Below are 22,513 nucleotides of genomic sequence, written 5' to 3'. Positions count from 1 at the left end.
CATGCACAAGCCCTGGGGTTTGCACCCAGAGTCTGCACTTGGCCAGCAGTGTTTCTCCTTCCTTGCATATTATAGAATCACAGAATCATAGAATAGTTAGGGTTGGAAAGGACCTTAAGATCATCAAGTTCCAACCCTCCTGCCATGGGCAGGGACACCTCGCTCTAAATGTTCTTGGGGTTCAGGTGGTGGAGGTGAGTGTTGCTGCAAGCAGGTGGGATACTGTGTTATGGATGTACTTAGGATGGCAGTAGGAGACACCTTACTGGGATGCACACAGGCAATGACCTGCAATATTTGTCTCCTTTGCTTATTCCACTGATGAGGAGAAGCAATGGGCCATGGCTCTGAACTCTCTAATTTCTTCTTTGTGCGGTTTTTGAAGGGGAAGGTAGAAGGGAGCAGAAGGACAGATGTCCCTTTGAAATTTGGGAGTTTTCAGGTCCTTGTTTTTTTCTTATTCTATGGGGGTGATGTATACCCAGTCTAGCTGTCCTGCACATGCATGGCTGGGATCTCCTCTTTGCAATGGCTGAACCCACAGGCTGGTTTCAAACAGATTAAAATCTTGGGCAACTGTGTTCCTGCAGGCTTATGAAAATGGCAGCCAGGAGAGGGGAGCTGCCCCCATGATGAGCAAAGATGGGGAATAACTGCAGCCTGTGCTAAGCCTTTGTAGACCTTAGAGAGCTGCTGGGGTTGCTAACCCTAAATATGTGCCTTGGTTGGCTGCGTGTGTGAGTCAGTGCTTGCAGGCACCATGAAATAAATATCAGGGTTTACTCTGTTCGTTGCTTCCAGAATGGCATTCATTTGTAGTTCACTCCTGTTGAAGTTTTTGGTATGTGTTAACCCCACATAAACCAAGATTTCTTCCTCAGAATTTCACTCTATGATTGTTAGTTGGGAGCCTGTAAGTTCAGTTTAAACCCAGGATACTGAGGCACATGGGGCTCTTCAGCTCCCAAGGGGCTTCCCTGGGAGCACTGGGGCTGCATCACCCATGGAGGATGAGAAACGTTCCATGTGTCCTCTGCTCCTGGCAGCATTCTGAAAGCTGGACTCTGCACTGCCACCTAGTCTAATGAAAGGTGTCCCTGTACCTTGATGGGGTCTCAGATGGGTCGCGTGTTTTAAGATGATCTCACCCACGAGGAAATGGTAAGCCTCTCTGAGGAAGAGATGGCCATGATTCACTCTGATAGAAATAAAAAGGACAAACAAGCAAATGGAAACTCCCTATTGACCAGGGCCCTGCAGTTTAAAAGGGTTTTTACTACCTATTCCAGTATGCATTTGAAAATCATATGCATTTACTCTTACATGCTACAATCAGACTGTTTTTAAGCCATTAAGGCCATTGGGTCAATAACCAACATTTTCAAAGATCTATTAAATACCCATTTCCTTGGAAATAGAGCTTTTACAATTGATCATGGCTACCAACTCCCATTAAAATAACCCCCAAATGCTATCAACTCCCCCAAGATGTAGAGCACTAAAAAGCAGATAGCCAGGACAAATTTATCCCAGGGGAAAGTTGATGGCCCATTATGCTTAAGCAACACAAGAATTGTCACATAAGCCAGGAAGTTTATGGGACGTGCATGGATTTGTCCTCCCTGAGGGCATAAAAAGAAAGGTTCATGGGGTAAATCAGTAGTGCTAGCAGAAGCTCAAAGCTGGCTTCCTGTGGGAAGCATTTGGCTTATTTTGTATTAACTTTCAAGTGTGTACAGGCTTTGGCAGAACCAAGATGCTTTAGGGCTGAAGTGCTGTAGGAAATGCTGAATTTGTGAGCCTTTTTTTGGTGGCACAAGGTTTTCCATGTTAAATTATACAGGTGTGTTACACCTCTAAGGTTGTATGGGGAAAGCTGCTGGGAAGATTAAGAGGTCCTTGTTTCTCTGCCCTGGGAAGGAAGCCCTTTTGGGCATCTGGTGCTGTGTTGGACCCTAAAGCAGTCTGTGGAGGTGTGAATATGGTGGGACTGTAGGCGATCTCTGCAGTTAGCCTCTGGGTGAGAAGCAGCTCAAGAGATGGAACTCATAGGACTGTTGTCCTCTTTGGCATCTTGATACTCAGCCGCTCATGCAAATTTTATACTGTCTCTTGAGCGGTGCTGCCACTGATGGCTGCTTCCTAGGTGGTTCTTCTACTCACGCTATCAGTGCCTCAGGGTTGGGTTTTTCCAGGCATATCCAAGAGATGTGTGATGCCTTCATCCTTTGTGTACCCAGATTCTCTTTGGCTGGAGCCCAACACACAATGAAGCTGGTGAGAGACTCTTGAGGACTACAGAGGGTATTATTCCAGCAGTGTTTTGTCTTCTGTGATCCTAGGGGAATGTCTGGCTGCTCCTCAGCCTTTCCTTCACCTCTTGCATGTGTTTTGTATCTGGCTGTGTTACCAACGCCTGTCCAGATGAGAGTCATTTGGATGTTGCTGCCTTGTCAAGTTGTCATGATGCTGGCAATGATGTTTGTTGCATACCAGCGTAGTGCTGTACTGGAGCCGGAGCTCCTAGACCATGGTCATGGGGATACAAGTAGTCTTAACAAACGCAGAAGGACTTTAGCATTTGTCTAAAATAACATCACCCCCCAACTGCATCAACACCAGAAATTTCAGGGAAGGTGAGAGTTCACAAATTCTAGCAAGGAAGATTCATGTATGCAAGCAGAAAGCCTGAGCCTGGAGGATTATCCCTTTAGACAACCCCCCTCTACAGAGTCACCATGGAGACGAGTCCTTTGGTATGGTGAACTGGAAGATGTCCACTTTGACTTACTGTCTGGAGAAGCATCTCTTCACTGATGATACGAAGAGCTTGGAGAGTTTGCTTTCCAAAAAATATCCATGCCACTTGATTCAGTATCTGTCTTCATGGAGTAAGTTGTGGCTCCTGGACTTGTGTCTGCTGCCTCAGAAGCAAGGTTGCTGCATGTTGTGTTAACCCTTTGCAGCGTGGGTGAATGTGTTGTCCACACACCAAAAACATTATTGGCAGGCTCGTGCTAGTTCCTGGGAAGTCTTAGGGATTCCTTGTTTGTCAAGAAGAGGTTTGGGTAAAAGGGGAGCCTCCCTACATGGGGGGAGTAGAAAGAGGAATTTTGGTGGTTAAAGGACATGAAAGCAGAACCAGGAATCCCTTGTGACTTCATTAGACTGTATGGTTAGCTGGAGCTGGCTTGGTCTCAAGTATTTTCCAGCTGTCCATGGAGGGCACTTGGACAGCTTCCACCCAACCCCACTCCCACTTCCCCTCTGAAATGTCTACAGGGAAAAGACTCCTATTTTTGAATTGCAATGGAATTCCTGTGGCATTACACACTGCATCCTTTGCAGTACCCAGAGAATTAATTTTGATTTATGGTACTGCATGGGGTACATGGTGGCCTTGCTTTTCATTTGTAAGTTCCATCATTTACCTTTCAGTAGTAATGGCCACTTTCATGGCCCCAGGATGAATATGGCTGTCACTAAAATGTGCCACTCTTGCTCCTCCCACCTTAAATCACATCAGGCTTGTGTTACAGCTTGATTGTCAATTCCTCTGCCCTGTAGATTAGCAGATCCTCTCCTCTCTCCCACCTGCCCCCTAGCAGTGGTCCTGTTGTTGAGGCAGAAATTGCTGCCTGGAAAAGCAGCAACAGTTCTGTCTCTCCAAAGCATGTCAAGTCTTCTCGTTTGGCCAAGGTAGCCCAGAGCCTGACCTGCAGCCATGAGTAGAAAGATGCTCTCTCCCCCATGAGTTAAGACAAAATTGCAGAGGGAAAAGCATGATAAACAGTTGTGAGGGTTCTCCAGGGAGGCCTGGGATCATGGATGTAGCATGATTTTTCAGCTGCTCGAAAAGGAGCTTTGGGTTTTTAGATCTTAGTGTGGTATGGTCTACTGCAGTAATAGTTTTTCCATGCAAAGCTTACAGTCATTTGGTGATTTTCCCCTTTGATTTGATGGGGTGACAGAGAGGAGATGAAGCAGGACTCCAAGATGGCAGAGGACAGGAAGCAAGAGTCACAATTTGGAATGTGGGAAATTTGGTTTAGACATTAGGAATTTTCTATTTTTGACCATGAGTATGGTTAAATACTAGAATAGGTTGCTAAGAGAAGTTGGAAAACCTCTGTCCTTGTAGCTGTTCAGGCTGGATGTTTCCTCGAACAGTGTTACTTAGTTAGAACTATTTTGAACAAGGGGTCAGAGTAGATGACTTGTGGAGATCCTCCTTATCCACAGATGAGTCTCTGATTCCACTGTTCTATGGTGACAGTCACTGAAGCTGCTGAACTTCATCTTCCTTTCCTTTTTTCTACAGCATGAAATGCCACACAATGACAGCACATCATTTTGTCCCACACAGAGACATGTGCTCCTGACCTAGCATGAGGACCACACAAGTGTCAGTGTGGCTCCACTGTGCTGCTTCTTCCACCTTGCCTTCTGCCAACCATGAGTCTCACATGTAAAACAATATGCAGTGTTGTGCCTAAGTCTGCCTCAGTCAGATTGTCAGCTAGTGTCATTCCGAAGAAGTTTAAGTCAGCAGTGTCCTGGGTGAGCACCTGTTGTGAGGGAGGCCATCATATCTGATCTCATTCCCTCAAATGCCATCATTTCACATGGTGTACATGCCCATGCTCATTTCTAATAATGGTAGTCCATAGCTCTTCTGTCCCTTATCTCTCTCTGCTGCTGAATATGCTCTTCTTGAAAGCTCCACTCTCCCAGGGATGCAAATACTCCCCAGCTCAAGGTGGTATTGCTATGCAGCTACCTGCTCACAATGAGTTTTGGATGCTACTGAAAGAACTTTCGCTTTGAATCTGGGAAACCTGATGACCTGATGGCCCTTCTCTGTCTCTCTTCTATCCTTTGCTCTATCCTTTGGGTTTGGTACAGCTGATAGCTGTACCTTCATGTGTCCTGTCTTTCCTTGTGTTTCTGTGTTGGAATGCAGTGCCCACCCTGTTGTAAATACCATCTAGCTTGGAATACTCTGGTCTTGTAGGCATTGGAAAGCTATTTGGGGAGCAGAGGAGAGGGCTGTCATTTAGGCTGTTTGTGGAGTCCAAAGGCTGCTTTGCCTTCCCCCTGGGGAAAATCACAGAAGCGCTAAAGAAGAGGGAGAGCATAACCTTGGCAGTAAGCAACAGGCGAAGACGCCAGTTGCGTGTTCCCTGTCTAAGCTAAGGATGCCAGTGGGAAATGTGGAGTGAGAAGAACTGGAGTTGCCCATTCTAGAGCTGTTTTGGCCTTGCTCATGACTTTGGGGACACCAGCAGGATATTTATGTTTTCCATGCCATAGTGGATGAAATTGGGGTCCTTCCCTGTTCTTGTCCATCCAACTCATCTGAGTATGCCAGTGCTGGAACTGCTCCCTCTTCCCTTGACACAGCCCTGAACCTTCCAGATCTCTCAATGGAGGAAATTAGAGTTATTTATAATTAAGGGTTGACAAAAAATGTTGCTAGTGTCAAGGGAATGGCAGGCGACAGCCAGAAAAACATCATGTCTCCAGAAGAGGGGCGTCGGGAATATCCCTCTGAATAGGGCTGACGTCAGCTCTTGGAATTTGGATAGCCTAGAAGGACTCGGGGCTATTTTTCCAAGATATCATAGGTCAGGAATCAATGTTATTTTTAAGTTTGTGTCCCCCAAGCAGCTCTGGTGCTTCCCCCCTTCCCCCTCTTTATGCTCTATTTCTATGAAATTTTTGCTTCTCTTCCTTCTGCGTCATACCACAAGTATGTTCTTCAGGTTTGTTTATTCTTTTCCCTATCTATTCCTCCCGGCCTGCTCCCGTCTTGGTTGGGTTGAAGGGATGGCGTCAGTGTGGCGCGTGTCTGGGATGCTCAGGCGAGACATCACAGAGAAGAGATCATGTTCTCCTAATTTGTAGTTTCCGGTTGGGAGAGTTTTCTCTCCGCAAGCTGATGTGGCTGGGGAAAGTGTTCTGGGAATGCTGCTCTGTGGTGGGAGATCTCAAGGCTTGGTGAAGACAAGCTGGTCATCTCATCTTGCCATTAAATGCTGCCATATCGTCCAGCCAAGATTTTCTAAAGTAACTGGGGTTTCAGAGCTGCTTTGTTCCCTGGGAAGGTGGGTGAGATGTCTCCAGCTCAGGATGGCCTACTGGGTCTGACCAGTAGAGCAGAGATAGTCAGCAGATCCTGATTATCTTAAATCTTCCAAGTCAGCAATGGCTTCTGGAAGTCTCTGCTGTTTCATATCTAGAGAAGTGGCCTTGGGTTACCAAGCTCGGCTCCACATGCCATCCTCCTGTAGTCTACTTCTGGAGTTTTTCCACTTTTTCCTCCTTCTTTTCCATTTGCTGTAGCAACCTCTCTCTTTCTAAACAAATTGGTTGGTATAATAACTTGACTGCATATCCTGCCATCTCAAACACTCTATTCGCACATCTCACTTCACATCTCAGATGAGAATACGCCATTTTTCCCCTTAGCCCGTGCTCAGTTCTTTTGTCTTTCCTTCTATAATTCAATGTGTTAAGGAATGAACTAATGGACACCACTTATACAGAAGCTTCTTGTTCAAATATAGCTGCTGTACCTTTACGGCAAATCCAGCATAAAGAAATGATCGCATTGTGCAGCTTAAAGATGCCAATTGCTCCTGGAAGCATGGGAACAAATGAAATGCTTTCCACCACCTTACTGTTGCTGTTGGCCTTATGCTGCAGGTTTAGTCATTCTTATGACATATTTCCACAATGGTGCATTTCCATCATCATTCCACAGTGATGTATTTGAAGCCTTTCCATGAGTTTTTTCCCTTCTTAGAATCTATTCAATTAATGGCTTCACAAACCACAGGTCAGGGTCCTTAGATTCTGAAGACTTGAAGACAATGTCTTCTAGGGCTACCTGACCTAATCATATCTCAGTCCATGAGGTTAATGGCACTGATGGTGGAAATGCTAGTACTCGATGTAAAAGAGTATCTGTCATTTGCAGTGCAACTCAAGGCCCTACTGCTATTATTATTGGAATTATTATTATCATTAAGTTAGATCCTGATCATTTTACACAGCTGAGGACATGAACTCCCTAAAGATCAACACTGGGATTGTTGATGTACGGGTGAATGCAATATAGACCTCTGAACTGTGCAGAAAGAGCCATGCAGAGGGCAGAATGAAACTTAAATTTCCTGACTGCTGGGTTACATATTTTTCCTCCAAGTGCTGAGAGACATACCACACTGTGAGGATCATTTTTTGGACATTCAGACACCCATGGGTGTTACTGCACTGCTGCAATGTCTGTTGCCTATATACCTCCCCCAGCTGTTACCTTCCTGTGCCCTTTAGAAATGGATGTTTTGGATATCCTTGTTCCAGTATTATTTTACTGCTCCTGCACCTCTTTATTTTCAGCTCTGGAGATGGGAGGAGAGACAGTCAGCAGTGTTGTCAGATGGCTTTCTTCACTAAACATGCCCTTTGATGGATTTGTCTTCAGCGATGTCCTCCTCTCCCCGCTAAGCTTATTTTGGGAGCTCCCGTGCTTCCCTGCCCTGGCTCCTGCAGACATCCCAGATCTCCTGTCAAAAAAGATTCAGATCATGTGCAGAGAGACAGATAGATACATGTGAAGAAAGCCCTGCTGTTGGCTCAGTGCTGGCTGGACCCAGGCAGCACTTTTCTCCAAGGTCTGTTTTGAACAGAGGTGGAAGAGAAATTTCTTCGAGCAAATTCTGAGATTCCTTTTGCTCATGCTCTCCTTATATAATAATCAGGGATGGGAGTGAGGTAGCGTGTTTCTTGGTGTGTTATGTGGCTGTGCTTTGCAGGGACCCCTTGTTCTTACCATGCACTGCCACTTCCAGTATATTCATCCTGGGGAAGAGAATAGAGTAGAGGAAATCAGGCTACAGAAGCTGGAGAAGAGACTTCTTGGCCTTAGGTGGCAAACACTTTATTTTTCCAAGAATAAGGTTTGTACATTCCTGCCCTGACCTGTACCAGGGACAATCCCTGAAAAACCCTTGTTGGAACCAGCTGCAGTTCTCGATTCCTTTCTGTTTCCTCACACCTTGAGAAAAACTTACTTCCACTCCTACCCTTCAAATTACACTTTTTCTTTCTCCTTGCAGGACTGGCCTCTGCATTTCTTTTCTTACCCCGTTGTTTCTCCCCCCATTTTTTTGTGTCCTGTTACCTGTTCTCTGAGGTTTCTTCTGTCCCTGTTGTTGGAAAACCTTCTGTAAGAGTAGAATTCATCAACAAATCTACTGTAATTAGCAAAACTTTTTCAGATTTGCATGACTTCCTCCCACCCAGATCACTCACTGACAGAGCTTGCACCTTAGAGAGCAGAATTAGTAGTGTCATGGGACATCCCGTTGAAACTTGCTGAATTTTGCCATGCTTTAACAAATGTGGCTGATTTCAGAGAGTTGATGATGAGATCTCCAGGTCTGCTGCACCCTTTTCAGGTTATCTACAGGTGGCTCCTGCTTTTCCTTTTTTGGTCCATTGAGGTCTATGTTGACTGTATCCTCTCCCTTGTCCTTGCAGGGCATACATGAGTGTGAAGGAGCTGAAGGAGGCACTGCAGTTGAACAGCACCCACTTCCTCAACGTTTACTTTGCCAGTTCGGTGAGGGAAGAGTTGGCTGGTGCTGCCACTTGGCCATGGGATAAAGAGGCCCTTAGTCACCTGGGTAAGTGAGCTGTCCCACTCGTGGGATCTCAGGGTTGTTGGCATTTTTCCCTCTTGGTTGACTTGGCAAAAAGGCAGCCATGATTTGGCTGAACACTGAGGATACTTAACAAAAAAGTCACGATAAACAGGCTTTTGGTGTAGCAACAGTTGTTGCTATAAGAAAAGCAGTTGCCTGTTTCCTGTGCTCATGTGGATAAAGTGGTGGGGTTACACCCTGACAAGCAGCTTCCAGATTGTTATGAGAAACTTTTAATGTTGAAGGCAGTGAGACAGTGGGATAGAGACCTTGGGGAGAACTACAGGTTCACTATCAGAGCAGGCTCTGGATTGGGGTTTAGACTCATAACTGACTTCTCTGGGACCTTCCATGTTTGACTTCTTCTGGGACCTTCCAGGTCTGTCTTACAGGGTTCTGGAAATGGTGAAGTTCCCTTTGTACCATGTAATGACAAACAGATAAACCAGAAGTGCAGGTGATTTCAGAGCTGAGACTCCAGATACTCCAGATATGAACAACTCCAAACCTGACCAGGCAGTGAGCAGTGGCAGCTTCTGAATCCAGCTGCAAATGTGAGGATGACTGAAATTAAACCATGTTTTTATAACTTGGCTTACTGCCTGCTGGAGGCAAGGTTCTTGACTTCAGTGAATTCAAGGCAGACCCTCAAGGGCATCAGCCCTGGCAGGCTACACAGCAGTCAAAAGGGCAACAGCTTCACTAGAATGCAAACATACTGTGTGTTTTCTCCTATTTCTGCTGTTTCTTTTTCCTGCTTCTCCCTACACCTCTTCAATGTCAGAGTTTTCCGGCAAAGCCTTTTATACTTTGCAGTCAAAACATCTAAAGTGTTTCTCAGTAAGTAACTGGAAATAATTACTCCTGACACCTGCACAAAAGACCTAGACCTTCTGCTTTTACAAGTGGGTGATGGTCAAACCTTCAAAGTTTTGAAGACCTGTTTCTAAGTTCTTTTTTGCCAGTTTCCCTCAGCAAGTTTCAGAACTGTTTTTTCAATAGCATATTGCTGCAGTTGCTTGTTGAGGAAGGCAGATCTCCATGAAATTTATTCCTTCAGCTCCCAGAAAGCACTTCCAAGGCTCAGCTTGGCAATCATCTTACTACAGCCAGTGCTTCATCCATGCGTTTTCTTTTCAGGCCCTTTCCAAAGGTTTGCAGGCAGTTGTACAGAGGGGTAATCAGGGTGACTGGTTTCATCAAAAGATTACATTTAGGTCCAGTCTCAGTCTTTGTGCCCAATAAGCAACACAAGAGGTGGCACCATTTGGAAATGCTGGATCAGGGTTTTACCATGGAGGTTCAGGGGAGAAGGGGTGTTGTCTTGGTTCTGGTGCCAGAGCTGTTAAGTATGAAGCTGGATGCGAACCTCTTTGAGGCTCTGGCAGACTGAAGGTGTTTGTTCAAAACTGTCCTTGGTTTTAGATTTATAGAACTTGGGAGGGTGGGTGGTGGACTCTGTTCTCTATAAACAGTAGTGTCCACCCGACTGTTTTGTAGCATGCACAATGCATATTATTTTCCAGCACAGAAGAAACTTGGGTCTGAGCAGTCATGAATACATGGCTTTTGACAAAATCTCTCAACAGAGGCTACGGGAGAATCTGAGATGTGAAGGTAAAGCAGTGAGGAAAGAGCAAGGAAGACCTTGGGAGGAGTGAATAGTAGTTTGAGGAAAAAATCCTGAGCTTTTAGGATCTACAGTGACTAGGGTGAAGACAGATCTTTACATGGGAAGGGTCTGTCTCTCCAAGAAGACATACTCCTTCACTTGTGCTGACCCTTGCTAATATCCGGTCTGTCCTGACCTTAAAATATTAAGGTCAGCATGTAGGCCCTGCTCTCCTTATGCCACTATTTAGTCCCATGGAGCAGAAATGCCAAGCTGATTTTTCCTATGCACGTACAGACCCTCTCATCTAAAAGCCCAATAAGCATACTGTTTCCAAACTGTTCTCCACAAATTCTCCTCTAGATGTTTTTCTAACCTGCCATCTGGACTTTGAACACCTTCAAAACCATTCTTTGTTGACCTCTGAGTGTGTCTTTCAAGAGAGTCCTCCTCATCTTCCTGTTGATGTCTTCACCTTTTGGAAGTGTTCAGTGAACTTTGTTTTTCATCCCCTTCTCTTCACCTATGCTTGTTTTGGGCTACCAGAATTAAGTGACCATTCTTATGCTGATGATTTACAGATCTATTGCTCTCCTCCAGATTGCTCTCCTGAGTAAATTTGAATTTCAGGCAGCCCTTCTGAAAGTTTAGGGTTGTTTTCCCATTTTAGACCAGTAGTGATACCAACCAACAGCAACTACATTTATTGAAGTACAAGGGTTAACATACTGAGTTGAAGAGGGTAAACTGGTCTATGATACTTCTGTAGGCAGTATTTCAGCTGCTGTGGAGCTCCTAGACAGGGGCAACTTGCAGCCAGAGGTAGAAGGTCTCAGGTCTGTTTGCACCACTCCCTCTTAACCATACCGTCTGTCTCAGTCTTTCCACCATAATCACTCTCAAATTCAAAGTTCTTACTTGGAGTCTGGAATGAATTTTCTGAGAACTTAGAAGTAAATCTTTTTAACTACAAAACACAAGGAGTCGAAGAACTCGTGTCCTATAAAAACCTTACCTTTCCACAGTGGAAAGCCTTGCCTCAAAAACCCTGTAATAATGCAGATGCTTTAAACTTCATGTGTAGCTGCATGTGAACTGTATTTGCTTAAACATGGTTGAAAGGCAAGGGAATTGTGAATATTTGATGTTATAAATACTTTCTGTAGTTATATAAGCTGAGGCCAGCTCATATATCTGGCTGAGGTCAGTGGATCCTGAAGGAGGGCCAGCCGTTCCATCAAAGGTACCTTAAGCAATCGCCATCTTCCTGTCTGACTAACTGTCATGTGTTTGTTCCATTAATTGCTGTGACTCAGTGTTTGGGGAAGACTGGCCCTGTGATACAGGTTCAGCTCTGTGGTTTGCTGTTTAAAGATCTCCTGTGCTTGTTTGAGCATACATCCTCTGTAACAGCCCTAACCCAGGAACAGGTTAGCTTCTTGGGGTCTAGATTGAACTGAAGTCCTTCAGTATTGCTGTTGATCATGGCTAGAAGCAGGGCAATGTGCTGGGACTGAGAGCTTCCAAGGGATGGGTGAAGGTGAAGTGCAGTCCACACCAGTGTTAATCATTCATGGTACTGATGGATTGGGCATCTCTTGTTTTTTGAGCAGAACTGGGGCTTGGCCTTGGGGACATTACCAGCTGTAGCTGGTAGGTCTGGTCTGGAAGGGGAAGAAGAGGCCAGACATGAAGCTTTCAAGCTGCCTGGACTTGGTTGAGTGGGCAAATTCAAAGAAGACTCTGATTCACCTGCCTTGGAGTGCTGGACCTCCTTGATGTCAAAGGGGCATGACATAGAAGTTTTTAGCTTGGTTGTGTAAATGCTGACCTTGGAAGTCTCCTTGGGCTGGTCCTTAGGCAAGAGAGGGAGAGTTTGCTTGAAGCCAAATTTACCCCATCTCCCAGGGCAGGAGGAGGCAGAGGTGAGGAGAAAAGCCTGATCTGCACAGGAGGAAGAGGGGAGACTGGTCTTGTTGGGATGTTACAAAGACTTCCATATCTTGTCTTCACAGCCAGGATCCTGCAGAGGGGAAATACAACTTCCTGGTCCAAAGCTGGGAGCTCTCCCAGCTCATCAGGCAGATGTGGGGACAGGGAAAGGAGTGACAGAGATGTTCTGGAAGGAAGGCAGAGTTCTCATGCTGTTTCTAATCCTGCCATCCAATTAGCTGTAAAACAAAAAAGTATTACAAATATGATTGTCCTTGTGGAGTGTGTGGGAGGAATGGGATAGGGAAAGCCAGCAGAGAGGAGGGACAGGGTATCCCAGCCTTGGCATTGCTCCCCTGTGACAGTTTTCTCCCTCCCTGTGCTGGAATCCCATTTATTTCCCTGCATGGGAAGAACTTTGGGTTTCTGCTGGGAGGAGGGCTGCTTGGTCACAGGGCCTCCTGTACCCCTCGTGCTCAGACCTGTTCCTTGTGGTTAGTGCCACAGGATGTGTGTGGGGTTTTCACATCTCATTTATTTGTTTATGAACACTGTTTTCTTTCTGCATGAGCATTCCTCCTCTCAGATCTTTGGGCAGGCACCCCCTGCCTTGCTCAGGCTTGTGTTTGGCTGCAGACATGCCTTTTCTTTCTGTTCTCTTACACCCTGTTTTGATTAAAATGAGGAGCAGCCTTTTTTTATGTGCCCACTGGGTTCTCCATCAATGGAGTGCCCTTTGCTACCTTGTGTTTACCACTGTGGTAATTGAGAGGCTTGCAAAAACCTAATGATTGACAGGATACAACATGAAGCTCCCAAATGGATTTTTCAACCTCTGTACCTCTTTGTGGCCCATCTCCAGTCAAATGAAGGCTCAAGAGCTGGCTAATGGGCTGCAAGGTTCTCTGCTCTGGTGTTTTACAACTGAGGAGAAAGGGAATGCGGCTACTTTGTGACCCATCTTTAGCCTCAAGCCAAGCTGCCCTGAGCATAAAATCCATGCTGTGGGGAACAAGAACAATAAACATTATTTTTTAGCTAGGAAACAGTGCTACTTGACAGGTCAGTGGTATTTCTCAGCCCTTCTATGAGCCACACACAGAGGATGCTTCATAGAAGATGTCACTCTGTTGGGGTTTTTTTTCCTTCACCCTTTTGCAACTCTGTTGTGCCTGAGAGAATTTCTCAGGGCGTCTCTGAAGACCCCTTTCTAGCTCCAAGCCATTGTTCATCCAGCATGGTTCCACCACAGGAGTCACAGACCTGCCAGGGAGACTGTGATCTGAAGAAAGCCCTCTCTTGGAAGGAATGCCCTGTACTTGAGGACATGAGGTAGTCCAGTGTTGCATGGGGATGATTCAGGAGCAGATTTCAAGCAGTCTATGGTGTTCGTGCTGGAGACAGGATCACACAGTGGCCCTCTGCCAGTTTTAACTTTGCTGGCAGGGGCAGCAATCAGCAGCAGAGATGCAGCAGCACTGAAGCTCTGCTGTGAGGTAGCTGGCACAGTAAATCCTCCAGAGTCCTGCAAAGGAGGGAGCAAGCTGTGCCAGAGCCAGCTATTCACTGCACTGCCATCCAAGCTGTGTGGGTTAAAACAGCTTCCTATGTCATGGGGATACTGTTTGGAGACAGCCTGGGCACATGCTGGAGTCTGCTTTTTACCCCCTTGCCCACATGCAAACCCCTATGAAGCGGAGGAAGGGCTCTTCAGACACTGCATTTTGGGATGTCCCACTCTAAAATACATAGTGAATTTGGGGCAGGTTTGTGGTAGAAGTTTATTGGATTGCAACAGCACCTCATGGGAGTTTTAATTTACTCCTTAAAGTCTGGTTGGAGGTTGAAGCAATAGATCATTGATGTTTTCAGTAGTGGCCAGAGGGAGGGCGTTTGACTTTTCGTGTGGACTTGTGCTGAAGGTGGCTTCTAGTTGGCACAGCCAAGTGTGTTGGGACTTTGCTAGGCACCTCATTGCCCTCCCCTGCCATGGGGGCTGGCGTGCTTTACCCACTGTCTGGGCTAGGGAAGGTCTTCTGTCCTCTGGTTCAAAAGAGTATGTCTGTAAACTCACAGCATATCTTGGTTTGGTGCCCTGGCTCCAAACCTCGTTTGGAGCTGTAAGTGTGAACCAAAGCGGGCTCTGAATTATGAACATGTGAAAAGACACAGAGGGAAACGCGAGCTGAAATGATTGAAGATGTTAGAGGAAATGGTGTGATCAGAAGGGGAAGAAAAGCCACCCACCCCATTCCACTCCAAGAAGGCAAAGGAGCCCTTTTCCCATCCTTCAAAAGGGTGAATATGTCCGTCTTCAGGTCTCCATCTGGCACCTAATTTGTGACCCAGAAGCACAATGAGAGGAGTTTTATATAGCATAGGTGAGTAATGGCAGCTGCCCGCTCTCTCTTTCTGTGGTTGATGTTCTCTGTACTTCCAATTCTAGGTGGAGTTGTTCTCAACCCTGCTTATTATGGTATGCATGGCCACACGAACACCATGATCCATGAAGTGGGACACGTCCTGGGGCTGTACCATGTCTTTAAGGGAGTGAGCGAGCGGGAATCTTGTGATGATCCCTGCAGAGAGACAACTCCATCCATGGAAACGGGAGACCTCTGTGCAGACACTGCTCCTACCCCAAAGAGTAAACTCTGTCGGGATCCAGACCCCACCAATGACACCTGTGGCCAGACACATTACATGGGAACGCCCTTCAACAACTACATGAGTTACACAGGTAATGAGTAATCCTTGTCGGAAATTGTAAGGGGTCACCTTCCCTAGAAACTTGGGTTTCTCTCCCTTCTGCCTCCACTAATAGTCTCTTCTCTCCTTCTGTAACTTATGTGGTCCCTCCTGGTGCACTGGGACGTGGCAGGCTGCAGCATCTTCTTAGTCCCTTTCTTGCTGCAGGCTGTTTCCATCCATTCCTCCCTGCCAGTCTGTCACTGGACATACATTAAGGCAGTTTTTGTCTGCAGGGTGGTGTGCCATTGTTCTCCAGTCCTGAAGCAACTTTTCTATTATTTTTTTATTGTTGTTATTACAACTATTACTATTATAATTTTTGACCTTTGAGTGGAACCCTTTTGGCTTGGTTTCCAATGGCATGTGGTGGAGGGCTGGCCTTCCTCCTGGCAGTCCAGGAGGACCAAAGCCTGAAGAGCAATTCTGTCACCTCCTGCTGACCCACTGCGAGTCTCATGAAGATGGTGGCCCCGCTCAAGCGCTAGAACTGGTGCGAGCGGCTGTTTGAGTAAGCGCCAAGGATGTGGAGCTGCTGAGGCAGTGCCATCTTGTGGCTGTGCGGACACACGACACCAGAGAGTCCTGATGGGAAAGCCACCACACACTGATTTCTCCCAGGTCTCCTTAGGGATTCCCAAACCAGGGTTTGGTGATCAGGAAATGTGCACATTGTCGTGCATCGCTGGCCCATACCTGCCACCTTCAGCCTGGCCTCTCTTTCGCCAGATGACGACTGTACCAACACCTTCACTCCCAACCAAGTGGCCCGGATGCATTGCTACCTGGACCTGGTGTACCAGCGCTGGGGCCAGAGCAAGAAGCCTGCACCCATCCCGATGCCTCCCATGGTCACAGGGCAGACACAGAACTCCCTCAGCATCTACTGGCTGCCTCCCATCAGTGGTGTCATCCACGAGAGGTAAGCGGTCTGCTGTTGCAATGGTCTTGGGATTGCACAGGAGCCTGCTAGAGGGGACAAGAGATCCTCTATGATACAGACCCCACATCCCCTTTTCTCCCTGGCTGTCTCCAGCAGAGCCGTCAGACACAAGAGCTGGGCTGCTGCAGCGGCCCCACTGGCACATGGGCTCTCCCGCAAACTTTCTGCTGTCAGGGTGCCGGGAGGGAAAGCTGAAGAGCGTTGGGAGGCAGTGCCAATTCTTAAACCCCAGAGTGCAATCACAGAATGAAAAATGAGCTTCATTTAGCACTTATTGTATAAAATAGCTATTTACCAGGAGGAAATGCAGCCTTGTGGTTAAGGCAGGGAGCTTGAACCGCAAGAGCTGGGTTTCGTTCCCAGCACTGTCACGGACTTGCAGAGTAACTAACTGGGGGTAACTCAGGAAACTTTTCAAGCCAGAGAAATGATGCCAAGGAAGCAGAGTTTTCTGGCTGGTGAGCAGTTCATAGCCCCAAGTGCCGGGTGGCTGTCTTCATTCTCCCCAATACCAGCAAGTCATCAAGACCTGGATACACCACCAATGCCGCTATCAGCAGCCACTCTTACTAAAATATCTTCGTTTCCCCCAGGTTTTAGGTCTATGTTTTTATTATGGGACCATAAGCACATGTTAAAGAGTTCTTGAACTTGTTTTGAAGTTGCCTCACAAAGCTGCCTCTTGCAATTTAAAGTGCTGTTTGAAGGTAGCTGGGACACTTAGATCAGCGTTTGCTGCCTTTTCAAAGAGCTGGTGCTCTCCACAATGTGCCTTTCGGCCAGGGATGGCAATGGCATGTGTCTGTCACACCTCCGGACATGAGAACCTCTGAGTGCTGGCTGGCCTCAAGTCACTCAAACAAACTGCTTTGGTGGGGAATGGAGTGGTTTGTGAGCAGGAAAATATGGGTCTAGAAAGCAAGTGCTGGGCCTCCAGATCCATCCCCTGTTCTTGCTCATAGCTGTCTCAGGAGCTGCTCCATGGTGGGGGACCTGAGATGAACTGGTCAAGGAAAGTGGCTAAAACTTATCACAAAAAATTGCCTTTTTCTTTCCTGGAGAGCACAGCAGGACGGACACACACACACACACACCCTAATTGACATTATCGTGACCATTTTGTGTTACAGCAGTGATGAAAGCCAAAACCTGACTCTGGGGTTTAGCAGAGGTAGACCCAAGTGCACCCAATTGCAGAGGCATTGCCCTAAGAAGTATGAAGTCTGTTAGCTCTGCTTCATGGGTAAGAACAGGTGACTCAATGGCTCATCCATAGAGCATGTAGAAGTCAGATTAAAACCAGCTTGGTCCACAGTCACAGTCTTGTCTTTGAAGAAGCTTATTTCAAGCAGGATAATATGCCCAGAGGCTTCCTGGGAACTTAGCTTTGCTTTTCTAACGTCCCATCTGATCCTGTCTGGATAAATGCGGATGGAAAAGTAACTAGTCACAATTAGGCATGCCAACGCTTATGTCCCCTGTCTGCAGGGAGCAGGACATGCTCTGCGACAACTGTGCAGAGGATGGCACCTTCCGTCAGTACGTGCACGAGGCCTCTTCCCCTCGTGTGTGTGATTCCTCTGGCTACTGGACCCCAGAAGAAGCAGAAGGTAAATGTTCCTGCTCTTTCCCTGGCCATGAATCCCTTGAACAGAGATGGGATCTTGTTGGGAAATAAAAAGAAGCTTTTTTTTCTTTTAGAAAATTGTCTCCTCTTTGGGGAGGCTCTTTAGTACAGGAAGGGCTTCTACATGCCCAGGAAATACCTGGTAAGTGCCAGATGGCTTCGGACAAACAAACTGACACCCTGCTTTTAACCCCAATCATTGCCCAGAAAGTTGTTCGAGATTCTTGTCAAAGGAAGGGGCATTTAACTGAAATAAAAGTCTTACAGCATAGATCTTGGGACCTCATTCAAAACCTCAAGGGTATTCACAGGCTTTAGTGCAGTTTTGTCCAAAGGGAGCAAGAGCAGCTCCTTGCTCAGTCCCACTGAGTCTGTGCCAAGTCCTGGGCAATCTGGGCTGGATGTAATTCCTCCCGGCCGAGGTGAACAGCAGGATGTTACCACTTCACTTGTTCTGAAACTCACATGTTGGTTTAGAGACCCACCTTGTGGGCATGTTGGTGACTTTCAGGATCACGCAGCTGCCACAGGGGTTGTTGGGCTTTTCATGTTGCCTCAGCTCCTCCAATGGCAAAGCTAGAGGAGGTAGGAGACCAGGTGAAACGATCTCATGAGCTGTATATAGTGCACAGTTGACTGGCTTGCTTCCAGAGCTGCTTCTCTGACTTGCTTTAGACCTGGTCCTCTCCTGCCTGTGACCTGTTCCACCATGTGCCTGCAAAAAGCTTTGGTCACTGCTCTGTTTAGCCTATGTCAATAACCATGGATCCCTAGGGACTTGGCATCCAGATGCTATTGGTAAGCCTCTTGTGCCCATGAGACTATAGAGAAAGCTTCATGTCTCACAGCTCTGTCCAGACTGTCTCTAAAGCTTGGCACTGTGACCAGCTACAGCATGGATACCATTGTCCCTGGTTTGGAATACTGTGAGACAGCAGATCTGCCAAGCCTTATGCTTGTATGCATATCCAGGAGCTGGGAGACTAGTGGTGTTTATTGCTTTTTAGGATGTTAGGGCAGATGCTACCAGCTCTGGCATATGCCTATGAGTGCAAAACTTCATGGTTGTGCAGCTGTAGTACAGAGATGCTCAAGGACCTATGGGATGCTGCAGGGAGGATTGCCTCTTTGTGTCCCCTGTAAAGTTAGCTGTCCCCTGGTTCTCATCAGCTGCCTTCTCATCCCTCCTGCCCAGGGCCTCCAGATGTGGATCAGCCCTGTGAGCCCAGCCTGCAGGCCTGGAGTCCAGAGCTCCACTTATACCACATGAACATGACTGTGCCATGCCCCCAGCCAGATGGCTGCATCCTGGAGCTGCGCTTCCTGCATCCTGTCTACCCTGATTCCCTCACCCTCTGGACCACGTACCTCTCCACGGGCTCTCCCAAGTCGCTATCTGACATTGAAATCCTGACAGAGCATGGGGAGTCCATCCATTTGGGCCCCCTGGACACCTTCTGTGATGTTCCCTTTACCGTGAAGCTTAACATCCCTAAAAAGATGTCTGGAGTCAAAATCTACACCTTTGATGAGAGGATGGAGATAGACACGGCCCTGCTGACATCCATGCCCCACAGCTCTCTCTGCTCTGCCTGCAAGCTGATCCAGTACCGAGTCCTCCGTGACCCCCCATTTGCAAGTGGGTCCCCTGCCACCCCACCTCAGGCACACCGCTTTTTCGTTGACACGTGAGTGACAGGGCTGCTCTGTTGTGACAGTTTTGATGACCTCCTCCAGTCCTGCCTTTGAATCCATGGATGGTGTTGCTTGTGTTTTGTTCCTTCCCTCCCCACCTCGGGAATTATGACATTCAATGCCACAAGTGGATTCTGTGTTCAGCACTGAGAAAGCTTGTTGCAGACCCACCATGCTAGCATAACCTTTGCCCATGAGCCCAGGCTAACTAGAAGGAGCTTATTAACCCAGAAACATTTTCCCCATCAACACAACCAGGAAAATTATTGTTCCAGTTAATGCCACTTCTCTCCTGCTCAGACTTCTAGGGAAAAAAAGTAGCAGGGCCCTCTGCATGACCCGGCAGAGACCCTCTTCCCACAGTCTCTGCCTCTGGCTGTTTAGAGTACAAAGACGCATGTCAGACTGTGATACTGCATGGGCACACACATATTATTTCTGTAGCTGTGGTGAACATATCTGTTGCAAATGTAGGGGCTGTTCCCTCCTACTCTTTCATCAAGTCCTCTCTGTTCTTTCAGGGAAGTCATGCCTGGGCAGGTGTACCAATACCAGGTACAGGCAGTCTCTGGGACAACATCAGGAGAAGCCTCCCCACCGCTTGTCCATGTCCATGGAGCACCCTACTGTGGGGATGGGAAGGTGACCACGTAAGTCAAGAAACTCAAGCTCTCAGCTGAGGTTCTGTAAGCTGTCACGTCATCCTGCCCCAAGGATGTACACTGGAGGGTTTTTTTCTTTTCCTCCTTGCGGTTTGGGATATGTAACTGTGCACAAAGGAACAGATATGAATCAAGGCATTTCTGCCAGCTTTGCCTATTGGGTCTATTTTCTGCAATGTGGGGACAGAACCTTTTTCAGGAAACTGCCTGGGCTTTTTTTCTTCATGAGATGTCATAAATGTCAACTGGGGGCTGATTCCTGACTCCCTTGGGGCTAACCTTCTCTCTCTCCCTTCTCCAGCTCCCACTGAAACACCAGCCCCATCTCAGAACCTCCTGCCCATTCCAACTCTTGCTTTCTCCAGCAGCAAGTCTTCCTGATACTTGGTTCTCTACTTCTTCTGTTGCTTATAGCTTCATTTTTTCCCATTGTTCTTGTGTTAGGTCTTATAAGAAAGTCACAGTACAGTCACACCTTCTGCCATGTGCTGTGTTTTCAACTTTTTTATCCCCTGGCAAGATACAGTGTGTTCTCTCCTCTACCTTACTCCACATGTAGTTATTCCTCTTCTCCCTGCTTCTGTGGAAATGGAACGAAGATATGGGGTCCTCACTCACAATTGAGAAGAAGCACAGGAATGTTCAGTCAAGGGCATTGTTAACATGTTTAACTGTTGTCCTCTTAGGAGCTTGGAGGAGGAATGTGATGATGGGGACTTGCTAGATGGAGATGGCTGTTCCAGGAAGTGTAAAAAGGAAAAAGGCTTCAACTGTGTCGGTGAGTCCAAATGGATTGTGATCTCCTTTTGAGGCAGGAGTCAAAACTATACATTATTCACACTGCTCCATTATTCACACTGCTCCTTGGAGGAGGGAATGATGCACCTCCTCAGAACAAAACGTGGATTTCCAGCTGGAGTGATCCACGGAGCTTGTCAGTTCCTTGTGGTGGGAAATCCCAGGGTTAAACAGCCAGCATGCCTCCTGGGAGGAGCATGTGGAGATGTATGTGCCTGGAGCCTGGTTTGTAAACAGGTCGTTCCTTGCAGGGGAACCAAGCCTGTGCTACGTGCACGATGGGGACGGCGTGTGTGAGCCATTTGAGAAGACAATCAGTGTCCTGGACTGTGGACCCTACACACCCGATGGCTATGTGGATCTGTGGGCAACAAAAGCCTATGCCTCCCATCATGACGCAAAGTCCTGCCCTGCTTCCTTAGCCACTGGAGAGCCTGTTGTGACGGTGAGTGAAGGCATGGACCCCAAAACTGAGTTGTCTAGCAAAGCCCATGCAGTAAAGCTGGGGAGGTCACTGCTGCAAGAGTGCATTGTGGCAAAACCAAAACCTTCAGAGCAGCTCTGGAAGCGTTCATTGATTGCTCTATTCCCATGCAGGGGGCCAGTAGAAGACCTGTGCATTTCTCACACCTCTCTTTCAGTAGTCCCTAAGCCTGGGAACTGCAGTAGATGGGAGCATGTTTCCCCAAGGCTGGGAGCAACCCCCCAATCATGCGGTTCGCAAAACAGTGACCACCACCATCCCACCAGCTAAACGCACAACCTTGAGCATGTTGGTTTAAAAAAAATCCCACAAGTTTAATACCTTATAAGGTCAGGGCCTGAAAGGATAAAATCACGCATTCATCAGCATCTGTACTGCTCTCAAACTCTCTGATCTGAAGCCAAGGAAAAACTGTGGGAGAATTCCCATCTTTCATATGGGCTTTGGAGCTGGGCCTGGAGGTCTAGGATAGGAATTCGCCTGATCAGTGTTAACATGGTATGTGTATGTTCTTTCCTTGCAAACTGAAGAAGGGTAAGAAATTTGTCAAGAAGTCATATTTAGTCTGTTATGCATGTGTTTCTATTGACCTGATATAAGAAACATTCTTCTTGAGACCTACACGATTAAGTTGCTCAGATATATATGTCTGATGAGATGCCTTGGACTCAGTTGTCTACTCCTCTAGAATGATACACATATCTCCTGGTTTGGCTTTTTTTCCTGCCAGGCATATGTGGATATTTGGGATACCATGGGGCACTGAGTGGAACAGAAAACTGGTATTCAGGCAAATGAATCACACCTTTGGATCTCATCAGGCCAGGCAAAATCAGGACACTGCGGTCTTACCTATCATCTCACAGCTTGGCTTGATTCCTGACTCAGCCCCACAGACACCATAGGGTGCTTAAATGGCATATTTACAGCACCCCAAAATGGCAAAAGTCTCCTGTGCAGGTATGGGTGGCAAGATGTCACTCCTGCTTAGGAACCTGCATCCTAATTGTCTTCAAAACAAGTTTGCTAGGCAAAAGAAGTTACTAGAAAACAAGCTGAGATCTTCCTCAACATTTGTTGAGCCTTGAGGTTTTGTAGGTACTGTTTCTTTCTTTCACTTTCCTTGTTTCTTTCTGGGTTGAAATAAATCTCTCCTTTCAGGTATGTAAATCCCACCTTCACAGTGTGCCGAAGGACCTTTCCCTGGCTGCTTGGTTCCCCTGCACAGCCAGCCAAGACAATGCTCAGGATCCAGATGAGGAGAGAATGTCCTTGGGCAATGAAGGAGTTTGGCTCAAGGT

General features: G+C 47.0%; 1 protein-coding gene across 1 annotated transcript in view; it reads left to right on the top strand.

Annotated features, from left to right (window-relative positions):
* Nucleotides 1-22,513, top strand: part of PAPPA2 (pappalysin 2) — an 86,868-nt gene that overhangs the window by 16,542 nt on the left and 47,813 nt on the right. Inside the window, exons 3-11 of the mRNA XM_061345637.1 lie at nucleotides 8,548-8,693; nucleotides 14,702-14,995; nucleotides 15,733-15,925; nucleotides 17,435-17,556; nucleotides 18,769-19,261; nucleotides 19,790-19,918; nucleotides 20,617-20,708; nucleotides 20,980-21,173; nucleotides 22,374-22,511. Coding sequence (XP_061201621.1) covers nucleotides 8,548-8,693; nucleotides 14,702-14,995; nucleotides 15,733-15,925; nucleotides 17,435-17,556; nucleotides 18,769-19,261; nucleotides 19,790-19,918; nucleotides 20,617-20,708; nucleotides 20,980-21,173; nucleotides 22,374-22,511 — 1,801 coding nt within the window. The remainder of the gene's footprint in view (nucleotides 1-8,547; nucleotides 8,694-14,701; nucleotides 14,996-15,732; nucleotides 15,926-17,434; nucleotides 17,557-18,768; nucleotides 19,262-19,789; nucleotides 19,919-20,616; nucleotides 20,709-20,979; nucleotides 21,174-22,373; nucleotides 22,512-22,513) is intronic.

The sequence above is a fragment of the Neopsephotus bourkii genome, unplaced genomic scaffold (assembly GCF_033783945.1).
Source record: "Neopsephotus bourkii isolate Nb327-2 ecotype Australia unplaced genomic scaffold, CSIRO-AGI_Nbou_v1 NB_234, whole genome shotgun sequence".
In the NCBI taxonomy this organism is placed as follows: domain Eukaryota; kingdom Metazoa; phylum Chordata; class Aves; order Psittaciformes; family Psittacidae; genus Neopsephotus; species Neopsephotus bourkii.
Note: the sequence above shows the minus strand (reverse complement) of the source record. Positions and strands in the feature narration are given on the sequence as shown.